At 49.1% G+C, this 23437-nt stretch overlaps 9 protein-coding genes across 9 annotated transcripts; 4 read left to right on the top strand and 5 right to left on the bottom strand.

Annotated features, from left to right (window-relative positions):
• Positions 1-778: 778 nt before the first annotated feature.
• Positions 779-1373, bottom strand: J7337_006620 (uncharacterized protein; the record flags this gene model as incomplete). The annotated part of the gene is made up of 2 exons (XM_044824282.1): positions 779-1195; positions 1260-1373. The coding sequence occupies 2 exons, from the start codon at positions 1371-1373 to the stop codon at positions 779-781; spliced, it is 531 nt and encodes a 176-aa protein (XP_044679939.1).
• A 1255-nt stretch (positions 1374-2628) lies between these two features.
• Positions 2629-4443, top strand: J7337_006619 (uncharacterized protein; the record flags this gene model as incomplete). The annotated part of the gene is made up of 1 exon (XM_044824281.1): positions 2629-4443. One exon carries the CDS (start codon positions 2629-2631, stop codon positions 4441-4443), a length of 1815 nt encoding a protein of 604 aa, XP_044679938.1.
• Positions 4444-4788: 345 nt separating this feature from the next.
• On the top strand, positions 4789-6471 carry J7337_006618 (uncharacterized protein; the record flags this gene model as incomplete). The annotated part of the gene is made up of 2 exons (XM_044824280.1): positions 4789-4808; positions 5067-6471. 2 exons carry the CDS (start codon positions 4789-4791, stop codon positions 6469-6471), a joined length of 1425 nt encoding a protein of 474 aa, XP_044679937.1.
• A 184-nt stretch (positions 6472-6655) lies between these two features.
• J7337_006617 (uncharacterized protein) lies at positions 6656-8114 on the bottom strand (the record flags this gene model as incomplete). The annotated part of the gene is made up of 2 exons (XM_044824279.1): positions 6656-7046; positions 7096-8114. 2 exons carry the CDS (start codon positions 8112-8114, stop codon positions 6656-6658), a joined length of 1410 nt encoding a protein of 469 aa, XP_044679936.1.
• A 1650-nt stretch (positions 8115-9764) lies between these two features.
• On the bottom strand, positions 9765-12253 carry J7337_006616 (uncharacterized protein; the record flags this gene model as incomplete). Its single annotated transcript, XM_044824278.1, has 3 exons — positions 9765-10184; positions 10231-11943; positions 11996-12253. The coding sequence occupies 3 exons, from the start codon at positions 12251-12253 to the stop codon at positions 9765-9767; spliced, it is 2391 nt and encodes a 796-aa protein (XP_044679935.1).
• Positions 12254-12633: 380 nt separating this feature from the next.
• Positions 12634-14157, top strand: J7337_006615 (uncharacterized protein; the record flags this gene model as incomplete). Its single annotated transcript, XM_044824277.1, has 6 exons — positions 12634-12943; positions 12993-13033; positions 13134-13220; positions 13268-13354; positions 13528-13599; positions 13648-14157. 6 exons carry the CDS (start codon positions 12634-12636, stop codon positions 14155-14157), a joined length of 1107 nt encoding a protein of 368 aa, XP_044679934.1.
• A 278-nt stretch (positions 14158-14435) lies between these two features.
• Positions 14436-15091, top strand: J7337_006614 (uncharacterized protein; the record flags this gene model as incomplete). The annotated part of the gene is made up of 2 exons (XM_044824276.1): positions 14436-14634; positions 14727-15091. 2 exons carry the CDS (start codon positions 14436-14438, stop codon positions 15089-15091), a joined length of 564 nt encoding a protein of 187 aa, XP_044679933.1.
• Positions 15092-16527: 1436 nt separating this feature from the next.
• On the bottom strand, positions 16528-18654 carry J7337_006613 (uncharacterized protein; the record flags this gene model as incomplete). Its single annotated transcript, XM_044824275.1, has 1 exon — positions 16528-18654. The coding sequence occupies one exon, from the start codon at positions 18652-18654 to the stop codon at positions 16528-16530; it is 2127 nt and encodes a 708-aa protein (XP_044679932.1).
• Positions 18655-19589: 935 nt separating this feature from the next.
• On the bottom strand, positions 19590-23099 carry J7337_006612 (uncharacterized protein; the record flags this gene model as incomplete). Its single annotated transcript, XM_044824274.1, has 1 exon — positions 19590-23099. One exon carries the CDS (start codon positions 23097-23099, stop codon positions 19590-19592), a length of 3510 nt encoding a protein of 1169 aa, XP_044679931.1.
• Positions 23100-23437: the final 338 nt, after the last annotated feature.

The raw sequence follows: 23437 nt of genomic DNA, 5'->3' as shown, positions 1-23437 counted from the left end.
TTTGACACCTTATATCAAAGTCCGATGTTTCTTGCTTCCCGAGGAAGAGGTACATAAACCAATGTAGATGTGAGAGATTGAGTGGACCTCATTAGCCCTGGGTGTTTCTCCTTCACAGACTTACAAGCGGGCGCAATGTGAGTAACTTTCCACTCTCTTACACACAGACCCACCGCAGTTGCACTGATTGCCTTCCATGGTAACTCCATCATCTCCCCCTCGAGATCGGAATCCCAGGGGAACAGACGATAGCGCAAGTCGATAGACACATTCCTTTTCTCTAAGATGGACAGTCGGAAATGAAAAACAATACTGATTCCCCATTCGATAGCGATGCAATCCCCCAACTTGGGTCTTGAAATGACGACCCCTTCCCGGCGAGTCCGCGAGCATCAATTCGCGATAGATCATATGATTGGCTTTCTTGTGAGAGCAGTACACAAAGTTCCTCGTTGAAACGCAGGTCTCTTTCACGACAGAAGTTCATGGCATGCGTATCTCCGAAGCACATGCCATGCTTACCAGTTTCAAGACGGTCGATGAATCATTAGCAGGCCTGCTTTGAATACGACTAAGAGATCTCTGAACTATGAGGATCCAGCATGAGCACCATGATTGAATCAAGCTTGAATGAGGGAGTACGATCGGAGACAGGATTCAAGCGCCTAATTGACAGGCAAATAAAAACCAGGTGGTGTCAATCACATCGTGTTCACAGGAGGAACTGAATTGCGATTTAATCTAGCTATCTTCATATCATTTGATTCTAGTGAGTAGACTAAGGGATACCCTCGATATCCGAAGGCTGGTGCATCCCAACAACCTGTGCCGCACCGTCTATAGGTTTAGACCAAGCAGCTCGTCTCTCGATGAATTGTTCGACCTGCGGCCTCAATTTCGTATCTGCAAGGCTAAGATCATCAACAGTACCAGTCCTCAGAATAGTCAAGCCTGGAAAACGTGCGCCACGACGATACATGAGTGTACCGCAAGTCTTGCAGAAGTAGTTGCTCATGGTTGCATTGGCGCGAATGGTCTTCTCCTCACTAAAGGTTGAGAGATTGTCTTCCCCACGGAGGTGCTTGAGATATGTGTCGTCGACAGTGATGTTGGATTGGTAGAAGGCTGACCCGATCTTGCGACAGTCAGTGCAATGGCAGACATGACGATTGAGCAAACCGGGCTTTTTCAGTGGCTATGAGTTATCATGTTATGCCTTGAACTTTTCGCTCCAGCTTGTACGACTCAGGAAGACTTACAAGTACGAGCTGCACAGCTCCGCAGAAACAGGTGGCAGTTGCTTCGTCCTCAGTTGACCAGCCATCACTGGAAAGGTGAACAACGGGGAAGCCTTGATCATCGAAAGAAGTCATCCTTGAGACAGCCCGTAAATGAATTTATACTCCAAGAGATTAATGCGGTTAATGAGAGATCGGTGCTTATATAAAACAGCTGATGTGCTGTGATATTGTAGGTGATGTTTGGTAGCTCCAGCAAAGTCGTTGAAATCTTGTATTTGTTACCTGTCTTTCAATGCTCCAGGAACTCCGGCCCTCTTTATAGCATCTTGCTGAATCTGTCTGGTGCAGCTGCATGATACTATTGAAGTGATGCATTTCTTACCGTGCTTAGGATTCTGGAGGTAACGTTATGCCGCTATTTATTTGGCGTTGCGGGATGCTGACAACTCAATCAAGCTAATGAACAATAATACGGGATAGCCATTGGATCACGTCTTGTCGTCATCGCCGGCCTATTTACGTTTGTATTCCGAAAAATCAGCACTCCAAATCTGAATCTAATAGATTTGCTCACTCATCAGCGAAGCATTTATAATATGCATCCGAAGACTGTAGAAGGCCTGTAGGATGAACGGCTTCTTCACAGGTAATCAGCCCGAGCACGAATATACTCGGAGTCCTTCCAAAGAAAAGGTCATCTCTCCTCTAAGTCAGAAGTCCTCGAGTTGTGTTCTCAGCAAGACTGGGTTTTAGGACTTTGGTTCGCCATCTAACTCGCGAACATCCAATTGCCGTGGAGCTGTTTGTCAAATCTCCGGAGCGGAGCCAGTGAGCGAAATGGCCTTGCGCACAAGGCATCAAAGTGGGGAGCTCCAATTCCAAGAAAAAGCTCGACTTTTCTGCCCCCGTCAACTTTTTCCCGTCATCATCCTCACAAAAACCACAACAACAAAATCTCTCAAAGCTCGTGGAAGCTTCAGGACCTCGGTCGGGCTTTACACTTGAGCAATTGACATTGTTCCACTCGTCGAGGTTGAGCAGTGTGTTGCTGTGGATGGCCACGAGGTTAAATACCCAGCCAGCATCGTGCCTGGGTCACGTCCTAGATAGGTAGGCTTCTTTCTCATTTCTCTCTTACGCATCATCCTCGAGATGCAATCGAGTTGCAGCGCCTGCGCAATTCATCCTCCGGAGCAGCGGAGCTTCATGTTGCGGTGATGACACCATATCAAAATGCTTAGAGAATCCATTCATTTGGTCTCCCATGAAGCTCTGATATTATAGACTACAACGGTATCTGAGCAACACCAAACTTGATTCTTTAATTTCATCATTATTCCGGAAATTCAACTGACATCCGTCAAGACCAAGATGACCCCGACGAGAAATGGCTGAGATTCAATCATCAAACACAGTCTCCGTTGGTACCTTGCCTGCCACGGATTCCGCCGAAAAACGGCAATCCCAGCAGCGAGGGCCTCCACTGCATCAGATCTACGCCCTCCCGGCACCGATCCGCACATTCCCTTTACCGGCCTTTTATCCGAACAACCCCATATCCTTCTTCCATGTCGCGTATGCGTGGTTAGGCCAACTGTGGTCTCCGCCCAAAGCGGAACCCTCGGTTGTGCATAATGGTATTTGGTCGGCTGCTACATCATCCGTCCACATCACGGATGATGTTTCTACCCGAGCTTTGTGGGAGCAAGGCTTCTACGGAAAGGGTAGTCTTAGTCGTAGTGAACCAGCTTGGTTAAAGCGTGAACAAGTTCGTCAAGGACTGGCTGATGCACATGTCAGCGAGATTATGACTGTGCAGAGAAGAGAAGAGCGTATGCGTGCCAAGTGGGAACGAGCACGTCTCGAGCAAGAGGCGATCCGAGAGACCCGCCGCAAGGAAGCGGAAGAAGCAAAAGCCAGAGAGACCAAGGCACGAGAAGCCAAAGCCTTTGAAGCCAAGGAACGAGAGCTACGTACCAGAGAGTCGAAAGACATCGCAGAGCCCAGATCCATCAAACCTATTTCGCTGTCGGCTGCCCTTCCAACTTGCAAGTCACCTGTCAGCCCTGCTGCACTTTTGGCTCTGCCAAATTCACTAGTGGACATTGTGAAGCCAACGCCTATCAAGCCTGTCAGTCTGCCTGTGTCCACTCCCACACATGCTTCGCCAGTGTGCCCTGCAACTATCCTAGGCCTGCCGAACTCTGCCGCAGAAATTGTCGAAGAGTCTGCCATCGAGACAGCCGAAGAGATTGATGGTCTTGGAATATCCGGAGTCCATCCAACGGCGATGGGCCTGTCTGTGGATACCTTCCTCAATGGTCATGTCATGGAACCAGTTGCGAACGGAATTCTTCACCATGAAGTGAATGGCACTTCCGTGGTTGCGTCTTCGTCAGATGAGGAAGACAGCACTAAACCTAAGAAGCGACGTAAGAGTGTACGATTCTCGCCAACAGTGGAATCCACTACCTTTCACTTCGGAGATCCCCCTAGCCCCAAGCGTTTGACGTCGAATGGCACGGCTAATGGGCTTGTCGATATTCGCGTCGTATCACCCGTTGCTTTGAACGGACACAATGAGAACTCTTTGGAGCGTACTAGCAGGCCAGTGCTGAAGAATATGGAGCATCTCCAGCTCACACCGGAGGAGGCTTTCTTTCTGAACTTCGGTTTGGGTGTTCTGACGGTTACCGATCCTGCCTCGGGCGCTCAGCTCTCGTCTTTGGACCTGTTGAGACTCTTCAGACAACATTCATACTTCCCACCTCGCGTTGAACCTGCGGATCCCACGCTTCAACCCGATGATAACTTCCTCATTCACTATGCAGTGTATCATTACTTCAGATCGCTTGGTTGGGTACCTCGCGCAGGCATCAAGTTTGGCGTGGACTGGCTACTATATGCTAGGGGTCCGGTCTTTGATCATGCCGAGTTCGGTCTCATCGTTGTCCCATCTTATTCTGATGCGCTTTGGAAAGAGGCCGGAAAACAGGACCCTCAGAAGACATGGCAATGGCTCCATGGCACGGTGCGTGTTCTGTCACACGTCACCAAGAGTCTTGTTCTAGTGTACGTTGATGTACCACCACCTTCGAAATTTGAGAAGGCTTTGGAGCAGGGAATCGCTGAAGCATTGAAGCTATACAAAGTCAGAGAAGTGATGGTGAAGCGATGGTCTGCCAACCGTAACAGAGGCTGATCGCTGGACGCTTCACGACGAACTGATGATATAACGGAAATGCAATGGTATACTGCTGCATTATTGCTCTTTGGCGTGGGAACAGGCTATCAGGCGTTTGCAATCTACTGTACACAATATGTATTATGCTATCAAATCAATATCAATGCCCTCTTCGAGGCGTCATGAACATACAATATCTGAGACTTCATTATCTGCTCGTATCACGTAATATGTGAAGATGCCAGCATCGTCGGTGTCGCACTGCATCACCACATGAGGCCATTTTTGCTTCTGACTGAAGCCATCGCTGGGTCCAGCTCCAAACAACGCGGGGTTTAGAGCCGAGAAACCCCACATGAAGCAATGCCTCCCTTTTGGCCGAGGTACGAGGATGGCCGCTGTTGTTGTTATATAGATATAGACCCTTGCTGAGCTTCAATCTTGCCTTGCCACATAGAGTTCTTTCGTTTCTTGATTGTACGTTTTGTTTACGTTAATAGAAGATCGCTCTACGCTGCCATGTTCCCTCGAAGGCTGACAGCTTATGGCTGTAGAGCTCTCCCTCGTGGACTCTCATCAACTCGAGCAAGTGCTCAGAAAATCAGCCTTAAAGCAACAAACTCACAATGTCTTACATATAGACGGACACTCACAACCAAAAACTTTGGGATACCCCCACTGTTTGAGCCAACAACAACCCTTTCAGCCAAAGACAACAACCTCACCATCTCCAGCGGAGACCGTTTCATCCAGATTCAAGATGAGAAGCATGGCGGCTGGACACGCCTTGATGCTACCGTTCTTCGCGATAGCTGCACATGCACAACATGCGTCGACCCAGCCTCTGGCCAAAAGAGCTTTGCGACAACAGCAATTCCCTCAGACATCGCCATTGATAGTATACACACGACTCCAACCGGCGTAGGCATCTCGTTCAAGAACGATATGTACAAAGATCACAAGATGGTTCTTCCTTGGAGTTCTGTTGACAAAGCACTTGGCCATGCGCCAGTTGAGAGAATGCCATACCCGAGACAAGACGCAGTGTATCCCAAAACAGGGCGGACGTTCTGGGACAAAGCTACTATCCAGCAACGTGTACGAAAGATTGACTACCATGAGTTCATGAAGGGCGATGATGCATTCTGGCATACTCTTCTCGATCTATCGAACCTCGGTCTTGTGTTTCTTACAAACGTACCGCACGATGAGAACTCCATCGTCAATATCACAACACGCATCGCTAATATCAAAGAAACCTTCTACGGCCGCACTTTTGACGTTCGCGCCAAGACAGACGCTGAGAATGTAGCGTACACGAGCGGATATCTCGGTCTTCATCAGGATTTACTATACCTCGAGAGTCCGCCCGCGATCCAACTTCTTCACTGTATGGAAAACTCGTGCAACGGCGGAGAGTCACTGTTTAGCGATGGGTTATTCGCCGGAAAGCTGCTGTGGCTACAAAACTCTCCCACAGTCAAGAATCTCGCTCGGGTAAAGATTCCATATCACTATGAGAAGCACGGATACTTCTATCGTCAGCAGCGATCACTATTTGACGTTGGACCCGATGGAAATCTCGCAGCTGTATACTGGAGTCCGCCGTTCCAGAACCAGTTCCAGGTCCCAGCGGTCGACGCAAGAGCGTGGCTTGAACCAGCGCAGTTATTCGATGGGTTGATCAATGATCCTGATGCCATGTTCGAGATGAAGATGAAGCCAGGAGAGTGTGTGCTTTTCGATAACATGAGGGTCATGCATGGAAGGAATCAGTTCGACGTTGGTGGAGGATCGAGATGGCTGAGAGGAGCGTACATTGCACGAGAGGATCTCGTTAGTCGTGTTCTCCATGTTCCTGAAGCTTTGGCAGCGGAGTATCGCAATGGCAAAGAATGGAGTCGTTCGCTGGAGGATGAGGAGTTGAAGGCGTCGAAGTGGTTTGGCAAGGTCGGGGCACAGGTTGAAAGCGTTGTTGATGGATTAAAGAGAAAAGGAGCTGCGGAGTTGGGCGAAAGAGATTATGATGTGTTGAACCTGGGATAGCATATAGAACACGCAAGGCATAGCGAAAATTACGAATTGGTTCAATTGATGGCTCATATTGAGCTGCCTTTCTATTACCTTTCCGATACGCCGAAATAGCCCACCAAATACCATTGATCGTGAATCATTTCTCAGTAGTCATAATTCAATATCTCCCGTCCTTGGCTCCTAAAAAAAATTCAATCTACCACTTCTTGGCCTCGACACCCTCAGGGGGCACCGTCTCAACAGTTCTATTCTTGACATCATCCCAGTCAGTGCTGAGACTTGTACCGTTGCTCTCAGTGAAACTCTTCATCATGGCTCGTTGCTGCTCAGGAGTGGCACCCTTGAAAAGCTTCTTGAAGAACACGTTGACGTCTTTTTCCTCATCAGAGTCAACGTCGTCGCCAATGGTGTCCCAGTTCTTGGGACCAGTCCGAGACGATGAGGGGTATGCTGGCTTGGAAGACTCTTGCGTAGCGGGGGCCTTGTCTTTTGTTTCGGTAGACTCTTCAGCCTTCTTTTGGGCAGAAGCTTCTGCCGCGGCATCATCCATGGCCTTCTTTCGGGCGTCTTTGAGAACCTTGAGTTTTCTTAAGTGAAGTTAGTAACAAGTAGCGATTGGGAACTTGCGAAACTTACTCCGCCTCCTCAGCAGCTGCAGCATCTGGAGCAAAATCTCCTGTCTCTCCCTTGAGCTGCGCCCACTTTCCAGGTGTCTTTTTCTTGAGTGCTAACTCAACCTTGTTGGGCGTCACCCTGTATGTCGATGCATCTGTGTCAATTTCACCCCACAGATCGAGTGTGAATGGCTTCGAGTCGCCGCTGGGCCAAATGATAGAGTCAAGGTGAGCTGATTTGGGTTTGAATTGGACCTGAAGCTTCTCCTTATTGACGCCCTTGGAGAAGATGGATACTGTCATAGTGGTGTCGTTCTGGAATTCCTGGACTCGCACTGGGGTATTGACGGGCACAGTAGGCTTGGGGGCGGGTTGTGTGGCAGCAGTTGATTCCTTGGTCTCGACCTTCTTGGTTCCCGCATCCGATAGCTCCTTCAACTCGGGCTTGTTGGCCGTGGTGAGCTTGCGTGAAGGGTCATCCTCTGGAAGCTTGTCCATAGCGAACAGGATCTGCATTCGCAGAGTGCTCGCAATGCGCCACTCTTTAGCATTAGCAACATCATTCCCTTGTGCTCCAAGCGCACCTGCCGCCCCTCCCTGTGACTTGTTGATATCATCTGTCTTTGACTCTTCCTGAGCATCCTTCAATGTCACTTTATAGAATCCATTCTCGTCTGTGTTTCTCTTTGCCGGATCTTCCTTCTCTACCGCAGGGAAGCCTTTGACTAAGCGCATAGCATAAACACAGCATGCGTCGGCGTTGGCATATTGACCAAGCCGAAAGTAGGCGACAGCACGACGGTAGTGGGCATCGATGAGGAGAGGTCGTTTGTTTCGTTGATATGCGGTATGCCAAGCAAGGTTGGCGTCGTCAAGGGCCTCTTGGAAGCGCTTCTTGTTGATTAGGGCTTTCGATCGGGCGACAAGCCATGCAGGGTTCTGCGAGGCCTTCAAGGCGGTTGAGAGCTTCTCGATAGCTTCATCCCAATTGCGTGCTTCGACGGCGGCAAGGCCTTGCTGGGCCAGTGTGATGTGCGACATGGTAGACTGCAATATGTGGGTTGAGAAAGAATGTTGAAGGATAAAGAAGCTTTACAGAGCCACAATGGGGTGAGTTGGTATTGTTAAGAGTTGGTGGGAAGGCAACATAGGAAGGTTTAAAGTTGAAGTTAGGTGTGATTAATGGTTGGTTCTGGAAGCTTTGGTGGGGCATGATGCAGGCAGCTCATGGTAGCCCCCGCGCTGTGTAAGTGGAAGCGGAAGCTCTGGTGCCTAAGAACCAAGTTACCTTGACCCTGAACATTAAACTTCAGGATCTATTGATGACTACTTACCTACCTTATTTGCCTCCAGAGACAATCCTCTTTTGGTGCCTTGAGCGAGTCATCGATGCGAGTGTCGCAATCTCACGATGAAGCTACTGCAAAGCCAGACCACGACTTTGTCAAGTTGAGCATAAGTCACTGGAGTTCCATGTAGATACATTCTCGTAGCATTAAGGTTTCTCTGTCATTCTGTTTAGAAGAGGTTTTGAAGATACATCCTAACTATCTCCTCCCATATGCATCATAACCTATTCGCCGCTTGAGACCTATGACTGCCGTCTTGGGGCTATGCCAGCCACTACCTAATGCCTCGATTTCTGCCGCCGGTGTTGCCTGGTTCTTTACATGCAATACAATAGCATTCTCTCTTAGGCGAAATCAGCTTCAAATTGTTATCTGGAAATAGTAGGCAATACCTGAGCCTAGAAGACCCGGTCATGGCCAATATCTACGGTCTATTAAGGCTTGTTTGATATCTGGCCCTACCTTAGTCGCGCCTCACTTGACGGGAGTCTTAACAGTTGGAGGTACCTTCCCATGATCAGAATATGACAATATCTGTTCCTGCCATGCCTTCAAACAAACACTCCGAGCATCGGACCATTCCCCCAACAGTTTTCGATGCTAATTCTTACTTCATCAAGTTCCTGCCTCCAGCCGGAGCGAACAGCCTTCGTTCTTTACTGGGAAGGAGTTGCTGTGAGTTGTCAGGATACAAAAGGAAGTCTCACAATCCTGGACTCAATCTTTTCTTCTTTTCTTCTTCATGCTGCGCTTCTCGCCCCGCAGCTGGATATTGGCTATCCTGTGTGTTGCTCGCGACCCTGGCGACCAACAGTCAATTACCCACTCTGATGTTCAAGGTATCGGAGTGGAAGGGCACAATTTTTTGACTCTCAGTATGCTTCTGGCGTGCAAACTCTTTTTTTCATTGCATTCATCGGCTGGCCTGATGGTGTGAAGAAGAAGCTGTTAGTATCTCTGTAGATTTGTCGGGTGTGTATTGAAGACATGGGTGGGATCGTTGCAGGGTGAAAGGAGGCTGATCAGACAGCGGGTGTTGCAGGAGATAATGAATGGAGATGGGCAATACGGGAAATGAGGTCGGGGCGACACTTGGTGTAGTTTGAGATTTGGTGGTGGGAGAGGTGAGAAGCAGAGGAATGGTCAGAAACCGCGGGACTACTTGTACACAAGTCAATATGGAGGGGAGAATCCTAGGGTCAGACAGTATCTTGCGTTGTCATTGAGGTGTCTGAAATGTATATCCTTGATGTATTCGTGATTAAGATTATTTTCGAGGGCTTAGTTTCGACAGTCGCCTTCGTTGCTACCTTGTTATTCATGCATCATTGTATCCGACCGTCTAGTTAGCCTTGCCCTTGACACCGTTGGCCTTGACTCCATTTGGCTTTGCGCCATTCACTTTTATCTCTACTGTCTTGACTCCATTTGTCTTGACACCATTCGTTCCATTCTGTGCGACCGCCCAGCTTGGTACCAGCTTCTCCTCGGGAAACCTTTTCGCAAACATGCCCAAGGCCTTGATGGTAAAGGTGAACTTGTAGTTGGGATATGAAATCATGCATGACTTATTGAAGACACCCTCGATTGCCTCCTGCAGCCACTCTCCGTTCGGCTTCTGACGATCCATGATGAACTGGATTCCTCGTCTCAAGGGTTCCACATGAGGATATTCAGCTTCCATCAGTCCGATCAGGGCCCAGGCTGTTTGGACGACGAGGGAGCCTGAAGGATGTTCGACGTATGTCATCGTTTCGCAGGCCTATGATTGTTAGTAAAAGACGTGAAGCAAAGTCTGTGTAACATACCTTGTAGCTTTCTGACCATCCACCATCAGCTCTCTGCTTGGAGATGAAGAAATCGCAACCACGTCTAGAGTTCTCGCCTGTCGCGTATGTCTGGCCGATGTGTTTCATGCTTTCAAGCGCAAACATACCGGCATATGTGAAACAGATACCCCAGCTTCCGTACCAGCTGCCATCAGGTGCTTGGTTGGACTTGATCCATTCGGCGGCCGTCCGGATAAGTGTCGTAACCTCGTCTGTTCGGTAGTCTGGCCAGTGCTTGTTGAACATAGATAAAGCTGTGACGCAAGCTGTTGTGCATTCAGGGTAATCGTACTCGATCATGATACGACCAAAGACCTCAGCGGCATTGAGCATCTCCAGCCATTCGCCTCCTCGTCGCTTCTCGTATGAAGACATGCCGCCGTTATCGTTCTGGTACAGGAGCAGAGTATCGACGGCATCGAAAAGACGTCGATCTTCGAGGACCTCAGGAAGGCCGCCCACCTTCTGCAGCAGAATAATAGCCTTGAGTGCTTCCGAAATGCAATCACTGACACCGTATCCCTGATCCCTGTTGCTGAATGGCCAGCCACCTTTTCGGGGTTGACGATAGCACACTTCCTGATCGGCACAGTCCTCTCGAATCTGCTGACGTTCCAAGTAGTGTAGCGACTTCATGAGCATGGGTTGGTACTTTTCATTCTTATGAAGGCCGGCCTCGAAAACTGCCTGAATCAAGAATGCCGTGTCCCAGCACTGTACGCCGTTAGTGCCGTTGGCCAACATGCCCTCGTCCTTGACCCATAGATACTCTTCAAGTCGCTCGATATGTCTCTTGACACCATAATTATCAGGGCCATCGCGAGCATAGCACAAAACGGTGTTCATAGCAGCGTTGACAGGGGCCAAGCAGGCATAGCCTGTGTTGGCATCCTCCATATCGACTTGTTTGCTGGCCCATGCTTCGGCTTTCTCTTTGAGGAAGTTAGGTCGCAGGTAGGGCATCCAGATGTTGGCAAGCACCCAATTGGCGGCGTTGAGCAACCATGATTTGGGGTGATAGTTGTCTATCACGCCAATGCTGTTGCGATGGGCTGACCAGTTTATCTTGGCGTAATCCTCGAGGAATACTTCTTTCTTCAGTGATCGAATCACATCAGTCTCTTCGCAGCTCCATCGTTTCGAGTATAGCCAGCCCATCGGTAGGAACACCATTCGAATGTGAATCCACCATCTCCATGGCGCGAAAGGAACCCAATCAGGAAGCAGCCAAAACTCTGGTGGCACAGGGTTGACGATATCCCAGCTCATGAGCCCCAAAACAGCCATCCAGAACTTGGCCCAGTGTGGCGCATAAAGTGCTCCTCCCATCTTGTGTAGAGTTCCCCTGGCCTTGACCAGAACTGGGTCCTCAGGGTCGACACCAAGAAGTCGGAGGGCCACATAATTCATCAGTGTTCCGAAGACGCTGCTCTCGCCTTCGATATGTAAACCCCAACCACCGTCCACTGGATGAGCTCGTGCGGATATGTATTTATAGATCGCGGTCGCTTTGGCGGAGGAAACTGGTGTTCTTGTGACATACCAGGTCATGACGATACCGGGGAGGAGGAACATGGGACCGCCATATTCGCAGCCCCAATGCCCGCTGGGGAGTTGAAGCTTTTCGAAAAAGTCGAGGCCGTTCTCCGCGGCTGCCAATGGGTTGTCGGGGGTGGGAAGGTCAGGGAGATCCTGTGTCCGACATGTTAGTTGCGATTGATAAGGGATTGGGCAAAGAACATACCAAAGGCAAATTCAGGTACCATTTCTCAGCATAACTCTGTGGCCACTCCTTCACATCATCGTCGTTTTCAAGGTAGTGCCACGTGTGACGGCTGTCGTCGTCCTTGAGCCTCCATCTTGTCGTGTCCAACTGTGAGCTGATGCGAGGCTGCTTGGGGAATGGCTGACCCTGTTTCAACAGCGGTTCCGACTCGGAGTCAGCAGCACGCTTACGCGACTTTAGCGCGCTACTCTCACGTCCAGTAGAGTTTGCGACCATGTTTGGGTGAGTTTGATGGTCTCAACGGCAGGTTTCGTGGATCAATTCAGAGAAGAGCAGTGGAGTGATCGTGAAATTGATGAGCAGCACATGCTTTAAAACTAAACTATAACATGGGGGCGGATTGAATTACCAGCCCGCTGTACGCCCCGATGTACGGGAGGGTCCCCCGTCTTCTGGTGGCACCTGCAGCATCATATCCCCCATGTCTAGCGGTCAAGCCCCTGAAAATCAATTAACTCTCGGGATTGGACAATCTTCAAAACCTCCACAGAACAGCATCGCGAATTGCAACTCTACTGCGTATTCGGACAGATCTCGAACTCTACTTACGAAAATCATCAAAGTCCTAAGCCTGTTTTAACAAGCGCCAAGAAAACATGGACGAAGAGGCAGAAATTGCTCAATCAATTGCTATTCCAGAACTAACACAGAGTCCCCAAGCTAATCGCACATCATCAGCGACAGCGAACGAGAATACTGATACGAATACGATAGTCAACAACCCCAATGCCGGAACGGTTGTCACTCGCATTGAGGATATTCTTGCGCAAATCATCAGCGCTTTAGCTGCGGGACAAGTGCTATCGATTCCATTTTCTGCACGAAGGTCAACACGTCGCGCCGCAAATGCACAGCCAGAACAGGTTCACTTCCCTGGTCGTAACCAGCAGGAAGCAGTCAAGTTTGGTCAGATTTCGGCAGAATTATCTCTGTCAATTTGACTAACAAGTCGCAGCGCGCATACTTCTCATTCTTCAACTATCACATGATGCTATTGTATCTGGCACTCTCCTAACCAAGCGGTTAGTTCATTGGCCCCAGATGCAATAGATGTACTAATGGGCTCATATGCAGCCACATATTTTATCAACACCAGCACCTTTTTGAGAAGCAGGGCCAAGTGGATGACCTCGTTGATGACATTGCTTTCAACCTTGGTATCAGTCGCGGGGACTTGAATATTGTGCGTCTTGCTAGAAGCACCCACCGTACTTCAACTAACTGGAACAGGTTGCAGCATCAAAGGGTGCCCTGGCGGGACCGTTGCTAATCCGCTTCCACGATGGGAGTACACTGAACCCTTGCTCGGGAGATCTGGTAAGACTTTTTAGGTATGACTCTGCTTGATTCTGAGTGATGTAGGGAGTTGCTGTCCCGACTGTGCAGTCAGTCTCAAACATCGATGTTCAAAACGTCAGATGGATTCTTGTTGTTGAGAAAGATGTAAGGGTACAAATTCTTCGTCGTTTCAGCGAAGCTGACTCCTTCAGGCAGTTTTCCGATCTCTCTGCTCGTCACAATTTTGGAGAACCTGCATCTTCGGCCCCGGCGTGCTTGTCACAGTATGTTGAGACAATATGAAACGCGGAGTCCCAAGTTAACTTGAGTAGGCCAAAGGATATCCTGACTTGACCACGCGCTCGTTCCTGAACTATGTTCATACACAGTACCCCCAACTGCCGCTTCTGGGTCTGTTTGACTACGATCCCGATGGCGTCAAGATCTTGCGATGCTACCGACACGGATCCGAAAGACTGAGCCATGAAGCTGATCTCGGTATAGAGGGATTGTGGTGGCTCGGTATCAGATCAGCGCATCTCTTCCGAGGTCATGCTAGCGCCTACTACGGGCAGCCAAGCCATGTGTCTATCACATCAACTCAGTCCCGCGATCCTGTCACCTATCTGAATGGCAGAGAGCGGGCTGCAGCTGTTTCAGCACTCAAGAAGACCAGCCTGCACTCTCCAAATGAGCTCGAAGGCTCAGAACTACGACTCGAGTTGCAATTGATGATGATGCTTGGTGTCAAAGCAGAAATTGAGTGGCTCGATGAATCTGGGGACATGTGTCCATGGCTTGACGGTGAAATTGGAGAGGCGCTCATTAGCGAAACAATCTGACTTACATGGGCTATTTGGAAGGGAATATGCTATAATCTCTGATGAAAGAGTATATGATGAAGGGTAAAAAGGGAAATGCTTCTTGTAACGAGGCGCCTGAGCTAGCTCATATTTTCCTCATCCTTTCCATTAAATCGAGAATGAAAATTGGACTTGACTACCCTGCACTGATCTACACCCCACACGGTGCGAAAATAGCGGGGTATCTAACCACACAGTCCCCTCATCTTCATAAAATTTTATATTCTTGACGTGAAAACATCACCAAGCGCATCATCATGGCACCCAAACTTACGGAAGAAGAGATCGATGATCTTATTTACTTTGCGCGCGCAGGAGAGCAAGAAGATTTGACTGAGACTATTAAGAGCCTGGCGGAGCGAGAGAATGTCAGCCCTGCTGAGATTGTAGCGGCTGCTCAAGATGCTTCCAACAAGTCAACATGTCTACACATGGCGACAGGAAATGGCCACCTAGGTATGTCCAATCCTGAAGGAATGAGGTTTTGGGAGGCCTAAGATCCATTTCGGAATCTAGCCGTAAAACAATTTGAGGCTGACATCTGATAGAAATTGTCAAGCAACTCATCCAATATTTTGATACCCAACCAAAGGAGCAGAAGCAGGCATTCCTAGACGAGGCAAACGAGGCCGGAAACACAGGTCTGCACTGGGCAGCATTAGGCGGTCACCTCGATGTCATCAAGCTGCTCCTGGAGCAAGGTGCTTCCCCCGCGCTGGCAAACGAGCAGAACTACGTTCCTCTCGATTTGGCGTACTTCAACCACAAGAACGATGTTGCAGAGTACTTTCTGTCAACTGCTAAGAAGCTTGAGGAAAAGAACCAAGAAGAGGGTGGCCTGAGCGCTGCTGTTGGGTCAGTTGAGATCGAAGAGGGAGATGAGAAGGCTGAGGAGAAGAAGGAGACTTCATAGAGGGGTCAGTCAAAATGCAAATTGGATTGGGAGGAATGGATCTTGATAGAGGATTCCTGTGATGCTGGAAGCTTGGAAAAGAATAGGGAGTTTGGGACTATATGAGAACAACGAAAATACCTTTTGAACAAAAACTACGATCCTTGGTGATTTGATTTGAGGTGGATTCACGACTATGAAAAATGTGACAGCGATTCAGCTACACAGGCTGTGACAGACTATCTTGGATGATATATGTTCATAGAGGCTTTTGTAGATGACTACTATAAACTTCATTATCTCTATTAGATCTTAAGCATTACTCTATAAATGAATTGCAACAACCGGATGACCAAGGAAAGGTGATGTCTAACGTTCCAGTAACGGAAAGGGATGTGTTCAAGTGTGTTGTATAGTGAAGAGATGTGCTATGTGAAAGGTATACATATATATAATAAGAAAACCAGCCTCCTCTCGTTCCTTGCCTCCAACCTTTATATATAGTAATATGAATTTCTGGACACTAAGTCCTTGGTCGACTCGCCCGTGTCCTATAAATACGAACCCATCATTCTTTTCCGCCGACAGGCCATTTCGTTTACGGCGTGCTGGAGTGTCATTCTTTCCAGGCGGCGTATAGTATGTTTTGGTGGTTTATTTCGAAATCAGGCATACCTTGCTGAGATATCATGGGCTTCTCAAACAAATCAGCGAAGAGCAGAAATAGACAATTCAAGCTCTTTGTGATGCCTCTTGCAGAGCGGAGTAACTTCATCCATGACCTAAGCCCACATCCACTCTACTGCAAGTATGTCGAGGGCAGTATATGGAGTGCTGGGGACCATTCCTTGTCGTAGAAACATCCATGAGGCAATCGAACTCATGGGCAGAGCAAGTATGTTTCCTACAAAACATTCCTTTAACGCCAGCATGAGAAACATGGACCTCTTTCGGGCAGGATCCTGAAGAACAAGTATCGTTCGGTTGATATTCGCTTCGAACATAATTCAACCTTCGCCTCCTGTTACTGACAGCTACTTCCCCTACTAACAGAACGAAAGGGTTGTCTGATATCAACTTGATATAAGTGTTCTTCCAGGAAGACATAGAGTAACGCCAGATCCTCCGAAAAAAGACATAATAGGCCAAACATTTGGGGAGTTCGACTGTGAGTCTGTGACTTGCTTGTTCAGTATAGACTATTCTACCAGTTCAGCCCATGAACTCAATGCTAAGAACTTTGAAAAAATTTGAACCTCAAAAAGGTTCTCCCGTACCCAATAATCTTATAACACATTCCAAGTTCTCCGCGCTAGTCTATGATGTAGCTCTGGGGACTGTTGACTCAAAGTCCGTCTGGAACACTCCTACTAGAAAATACAACCTTGAAATCCCAGCATTTTTAAGTTATTAGAATTAGTACAGTTAACCAAGCCCAAGCTCTTCTCGTTCAAAACCTAAATCTGCTTTTCTAGTGATTCTGCCACTAGGGAAAGTGTTTCTCCAACGACATGCACGATCTCATAGACCTGTATGCCTTTGCAAGTTTCTGCCCAAAGCTTCACTGCTGCGATAGCCAAACGTCTTATCCTGCCAGGAAAGTCAGATTTGGGCCCCAGCGAAGCCTCTAGGTGAGTTTCCTCGACTAGACGGTCGACCATGGAAAGCAGGCGCTTTTCCTCCTCTCTCAGAGCTGACGCTCCATCCGACAGAACTAGCTGATAAATATTTTCAAGCCAGTGGGTAAGTAGAAGGGCGCATCCAAAGTGACTGATAGCATGCTGGACACTCCAATGACCTGTACGGCCACGTGCCACGAACGCAATGCCGACTCTCACAGGGATTCTTAAAGCGTAGATAGCATGAAGAACAGCTTGATCAAGGTGCGGAGCACGCAGAGGTAATGGGTTCCGATATGGTTCGAACACTTGAGCTTTGACGACAGGATCTCGAGATAGTAACTCGCATTGACTGTACAGGCCAAACCCAAGATGAATATGAGCTAGTCGGAGCATAGCAGTCGAGTTGAAAGGTAGAGGCGAATTTCTAGAGGAGGGGTCGGGCGCAGATTCGATAGCAGAGTCCCAGCAAGATTGCCAGGCACCGAGTGCAGCAGCATAAGTCGCAATGGTACTCTCCGACAGACTTGGCGATGAAGACAACAGTGCAGACGACACTTGACGCTCAAAGTAGACCTGTATCAGCAAACTCTGGATAAGCATATAATTGCCAAACTCTGTTGCCGAGACTTCCTTGGCTAGTGGCTCTCCAGACAGTAATTGCTTGAAGCATGACTGAAAGTTGAGCTTGCGTGGGTCGACCTTTCGTCGTACACGATTCCATGTTTCCGAGTCTGGTGCGCTGAACTCAGCCTCAGAGCAAGGAAGTTCGAAGCTAAACTCTGTAGCTGTCATCTGAGGTGGTACATTGAAGCAGATGGTTTGAATATTTAATGTGAAATAGGCCGAGAGAAGGGTGCGTCGTCTTTCTTCATCGCGACCCCAATTCTCCCATGTATCATTGTGATGTTCCTCTGGTAGACGTTTCAAGATGTCGCGTGTGAGCGTAGTTAACTGGCCACTCATAGCGAGTGCTTCCTCTGCAAGTGGTCCATCCAGCCATGACATAGTCATCACGGCAATCAGCAAGGATTGTAATAGTTCAATATCGAATTTCGTTAAAATCGCAGGGCGATTTTTTGGCGGCGGATCGTAGACTTCTGTGGAGCTTGTAGGGAGAGCTGCAAAACGAGGAAAGCCGTTGAGAATATGGCGGTTTGACACACGGCGTCTCTCCTCTAGCTCATGGTTGATCATAGCTTTGGCCACGAAGTACATGGCGTATCCCTGAGGATGCTCGAATCCATAGAATGACCCTGTAGCTGCTAGCGTCAAGAGAAGTACAGGTGACATGGATTCTAGGTTGGTAGTCGGAAGGTGGACGAATGGTAAATGCGGATGATAGCCTCGTATCCAGCTTGCAATATATCGAGATAACGCATGTCTGCTGGGAAGTGTGAATGACTGGGATATGCCCGGCCTGTGCTTCGAGAACTCTACGGAAAGCCTTTCATGAGCAGCAGCCGATACAGCCCAGGGGTTTGTTGCTACAATATCTTCTGTGGTATCCAGCAACCGATCGACCTTGTTTCGAGCTGGAGCTGCTTGAGCTTGTCGTTTCTGGCAGAAAGGTAAAGTCGACGTTGGGGCGCTGCTCAATTCTATATGGCCAGGTGCCTCTAGCGGTAGATGGCCCGAGGGAGCAGGCGCAAGAACTGGCTCTGGAATAAATGATTGAGTAAAGAAGTTTGATGTATCCGGTGTGAGTCCTTGATGTGAGTCTTCAGGGGGAAGAACTTCCCCGAGATAACTGTTGATCATGTCCATCTCATCAGGGAACATATCTGCATTGAACGACTCGAATTGCATGAAGTCAAGACTATCCAAAGCGCCCGCTGGTGTTACATTGCTGTTGTGGATGGGATCTTTCGGTGGCTCAAAGATATGGGTTGGTGTCTGCACTTGGTAACCCAATGGCCGATCATGAATTGAAAATCGGCTCATCATATCTTGTTGAGAAGACATGGTTTGGGGAGAGACTGCCATAGGCATCAAGTTAGATGGGTTTCCCTGAGACTGTAGCTGGCTGTTGTGAAGATTGTTCTCATCACTGGCTTGCGAGATAGAAGGGGAAGTTGTCACAGCCCCGTCAGGCGATATTGCCAGGTTTGATTCCGCTTGTTTCCCTGAGCCATTGGTAGAGCATTGAGAAAGTCTTCGATGACGATTCAGTAGATCTCTATGACTTGATTAGCTCTGTCGCTAGCGTAAGGTAGATGTTAATATGTCAACTCACTGTCTTGTAAACGTTCGGCCGCAAGGGCACCCATATGGCCTTTCACGTGTATCTTGTGGAATGATCAGCCTCATTTCAACAGTAGTATCTAGTATAGTGACCCACGTGTACGTATATGCCTTTCAAGGTGTTCCTGTCTCTTGAACTCCTTGTTGCAGAACCTGCAAAGAGGTACAGCAAGCCGAGGTCTGCCTTTCATGGTGTGAAGTGGGACGTTTTGTCCGTGGTATCATCGGTGCTGTAGACTGGACTGCATCATTGAATGCAGAAGTGGCGACTTGAGCTAAGTCTGGTGGGAAGTAGAATGAACATTGGTCAACTTGAACATGTCTAGCATCTTCATACCAACCAGGTCAGACAGGGAGTGTTCGTGGAGCGTAGTCAATAACTGACAGAAGAACTGGGGTTCGTCCCAGGACCCTCCAAGACCGGCCCGGTCGAGTGGAACCACGTGACGGTACCACCGCTGAACCGGGAATCATGACCGCTAAGGTCCAGCCTAGCCAGCGACCTTCAGTGACCTCCCAGCACTACCCCCAATCGTCCAGATAGAGGCACCCTAGTCAAAGTTTAATCTCGAGATTACTCAACCTCCTTACATGAAGCGAGAGTCCGACATTCTTCCCTTTTCCAATTATTATCTCAATTTAGTGTACACTATGATCTACTCTTGTCTTCTCCGGGCCTTTATAACGACTGTTCCCGGGCTTACAACACTTCCCGGCGGTTGAGCAACCTTGACTACTTCAGCGCCGACCTGATCTTCACCAACAACCAAATTGATCTCCATCTTCATGGCTTCAAGGACCGCTACGGTCTGTGCTGCCTCCAGGATATCACCCGGCTTGACTAGAACCTTCCAGACATTCGCATTTACAGGTGACTCAATCACAGCAATATCGTCCGAGTCAATGTCGCCTTCCTCATCTGCACCACCATTAGATTGCTTTGAGATGGTCCATTCATCGAACAGCTTCTGCTCGAGCGCAGCCAGCTCATCGGCTGCCTTTGATTGGCTCTCTTGCCATTCTTGATACTCTGGATCCTTCTCTGCTGCATCAAACTTGGCGATGTACTGATCCATATCGATAGCTGTTTCGCTAATGTCAAAAGTATACTGACCAGCCTCGAAATCTCGCTCCATCTTGTCGTATTCTTGTTCAGTCACCTCATAGAAGCTGACCAGATCCAAGTGATTGAAGAGCCAAGGCTTCTGGGGAGAGAAGCCAGGCCTGTTACCTGTCGAGTCCCAGCCACCAAGTGTTCGGCCCATGAGTTGGTATCCTCCTGGCGCAGCCACGGGATATATGGCGACCGTAGACCCTCCCAACCCCACCGAACCACTGGGCGTATAGCCTCTGCTGGGGTTATACTTCTGACCTGTCAACACCCGCCATGGGTCAAGAGGGAACAGGATGGGTGTTCCCACGAAGAAGCCAACGGCAACAGTCAACCATGGTGTTTTGAGAAGAGAGTCCAATACATCTCGGCGCGTCGCCAGAGCATTGTTCTTGCGGAGATATTCGACATTATCTGGTAGATATGCAGCTGTCGGTCTGATGTTCTCCATATAACGCTGCGCCGACTCCTCGAGGGAAGGGTGGTCGAGGCAGACAGGCAGTCTTATTTGTCGAGCAGGAATTTTCACCCTACTAGTATCGCCAATGTTCGTATCAAAAGTCAGAAGCTGTTGGAGAAGCTCAGAGCGATTGATTTGGACTGGATCAAAGCGTACAGTAAGGGTGGCAATGTTAGGATCGCCTCGCACACTGGGCAGTTTCGCAGCTGCCAGTTGTTGAGTGAGCAGTTGGACACAGACTGTGTTTCGCAAGTCCGAAGTCTGGTTGCCATACTGAACGATTATGCTGGTATCACCTCCTTGACGATATATCACCTGGGGATGGACGCCCCTTGCGGGTGACTTATACAGAATGGAGGATGGGGCCTTAGCGGTAATGTCCGTTTGGAGAGCAGTTATATCCCCAGACTTTCCATCAGCGAAGGCTGCCAGAGCTGCAAGATAGGAGTTTTTCTCTTGAGTGATCTTCAGAGCATCCTCGTATGATACGGACTGCAGCCGAACGGTATCGCCAGGTTTGAGTTGACCGAGCTTCCACATCTCCCCAGAGCAGATTGTTGTTGGGCAGACAAAACCGCCAAGGTCAGGCCGATCATTGGCAAATATGATGGGGGACTCTCCAGTAAAGTTGACACCGCCATTTGGATACCCGTACTCGAACACATTAGATGGATGTGAACCTCCGCCTCCTCCAGATGTTCGAGCCCACTTTAGTCGCGGTCCTTCCAAGCGTATACCACTTCGACCGCTGTTATGACTGACACTCCATTTCCCGTCATACAGCGCCTTCGATCCCTCCTCTGTCAGGATATCATCAGAGCCGTACGGCCCATCGATACAACAGATAGTGGTGCTTCCGAATCTGGGTACGTGATGGGACGGAAGGGTGAACGTTGTCGCTCCAGCTGCTTGCACTTTGGAATCAGGACTTAGGGCGAGGATATCGTGTGTCTGAAGTTTTCGACCTTGATAGCCACCGAACCCAAGCTCTGGGGCTGTTGACTTGGAGCCGAGGAACGCTGGGACGTCCGGGAAGCCACCTCTAACAGCGAGGTATGCTCGCGCACCACTTCCAGTGACTTTACCTAGACTCAAAGTCTGACCACGCTTGACCACAAATCTGGACCATAGCGGTTGTGGGCTACCATCGACCGCAACGGGAAGCTCGGCACCACAAACACTGACAATCGCAGCCTCATGAAACAGCAACTTGGGACCAGATAGGGTGACCTCCAATAACTCAACCCCTTCATCGTTGCCGACCAGAATGTTTGCTATCCGAGCACTATGATCATCCATGGGTCCTCCCGGGGGCACGCCGTGTCCAACAGAGACACGCCCTGGATAATCTTGGATCGTGGTGGATACACCAGGCTCAAGCACTTGCACGGAGCAACTCTTGAAGTGGAAAGTTGATAGCGAATTGGTCAGGGTGTTTCCACTTGCGAATAACTCCGAGTCGAGAATTGCGGAGAGGTACTCCATGTTAGACTGAGTCCCCTGAAGTTTCGTATCCGCCAGAACTGAGAGCATCTTGCGTCGCGCAGCTTCTCGACCATCGGGGCTGTGGACCATAACTTTACCAATTAACGGGTCGTAGAGGGGAGTGATGCGCTGGCCGCTTTGGACCCAAGTGTCGACTCGCACACCATCGCCTTGTGGCCAATGGACGTGTTGGAGAACACCAGGACTGGGTGCGAAGTTGCAGAGCGGTATCTCAGCATAAACACGAACTTCGATCGCTGAGCCAAGGGGCTGCGGTCTGCCAAGTCCCTTGAGAGTCGCAGAAGGGATGCCAAGTTGGCCTTGAAGTTCATAATCTGCTTGCCTTAACATCAACTCGACCAGGTCAACTCCGTAGCACAGCTCTGAGATGCCATGCTCTACTTGCAATCGAGTGTTCATCTCAAGAAAGAAGAACTGCGCAGTGTCGTCGTCAACAAGAAACTCGACTGTACCAACACTCTTGTACTTCAGCTGGAGTGCGTAGTTGATGGCTGCGTCGACCATTCTTTCGCGTAGTCCGGCATGGCGTTCCAAAAATGGGCTTGGAGACTCCTCAACCACTTTCTGATGGCGTCTTTGTAGCGAGCACTCGCGTTCTCCAAAAGCGACAACAATCTCACCGTTGCCTGCAACCTGGACTTCGATATGACGAGAACGAGGGTAATACTTCTCCAAGAATACTCCTTTGTTCTTGAAGAGAGTACCAGCGCGACTCTCGACCATAGCAAAAGCCTTCGAAATCTCATCTGCTGAATTGCAGATCTGAAGACCCATGCCACCGCCGCCTCCAGTGGCTTTCAGCATAACCGGGAAACCCAACTCTGTCGCCGCTTTGGTAGCTTCTTCAGCAGACGCTAAGAGTTGAGTGCCAGGGATGACTGGGACATTAGCCGATTGTGCGATACCTCTAGCCTCATGTTTCAAGCCCATAGCTCTTATTGAAGCTGTGGAAGGGCCTGCGAAGACGATGCCAGCAGAGGAAATTGTGTCGGCAAACTCTGCGTTTTCACTGAGAAAGCCATATCCGGGAAATACGACATTTGCTCCTGCGCGCTTGCAAATTTCCAATATGGCATCCCTATAACCCATAGTGATTAGATATTGCGAGTTGGTAAAATGAATCTCTATACTCACCCATCTGTATAAGCTGAGCTATCCTCGCCTGGTAAAAGGATTGCTTCGTCCGCCAACTTCACATGCAGAGAAGTTGCATCTGCGTTGGTAAACACCGAGACAGCATGAATTCCGAGTTTCCGACAGGCATTTATACAGCGAACAGCGATCTCGCCGCGATTTGCTATTAGCACTTTGCGAATGTGCTGTAGTGGATGTAAGTCAAGTGAACCCATGACTGCAACCGTCGCCAATTGGAGTTCAACAAAAGAACAAGGTATGATAAGACAGATGTGAGAAGAAAGATAACTCTT

Source organism: Fusarium musae, chromosome 5 (assembly GCF_019915245.1).
Source record: "Fusarium musae strain F31 chromosome 5, whole genome shotgun sequence".
Lineage (NCBI taxonomy): Eukaryota > Fungi > Ascomycota > Sordariomycetes > Hypocreales > Nectriaceae > Fusarium > Fusarium musae.
This window is presented reverse-complemented; position numbering and strand designations above follow the sequence as displayed.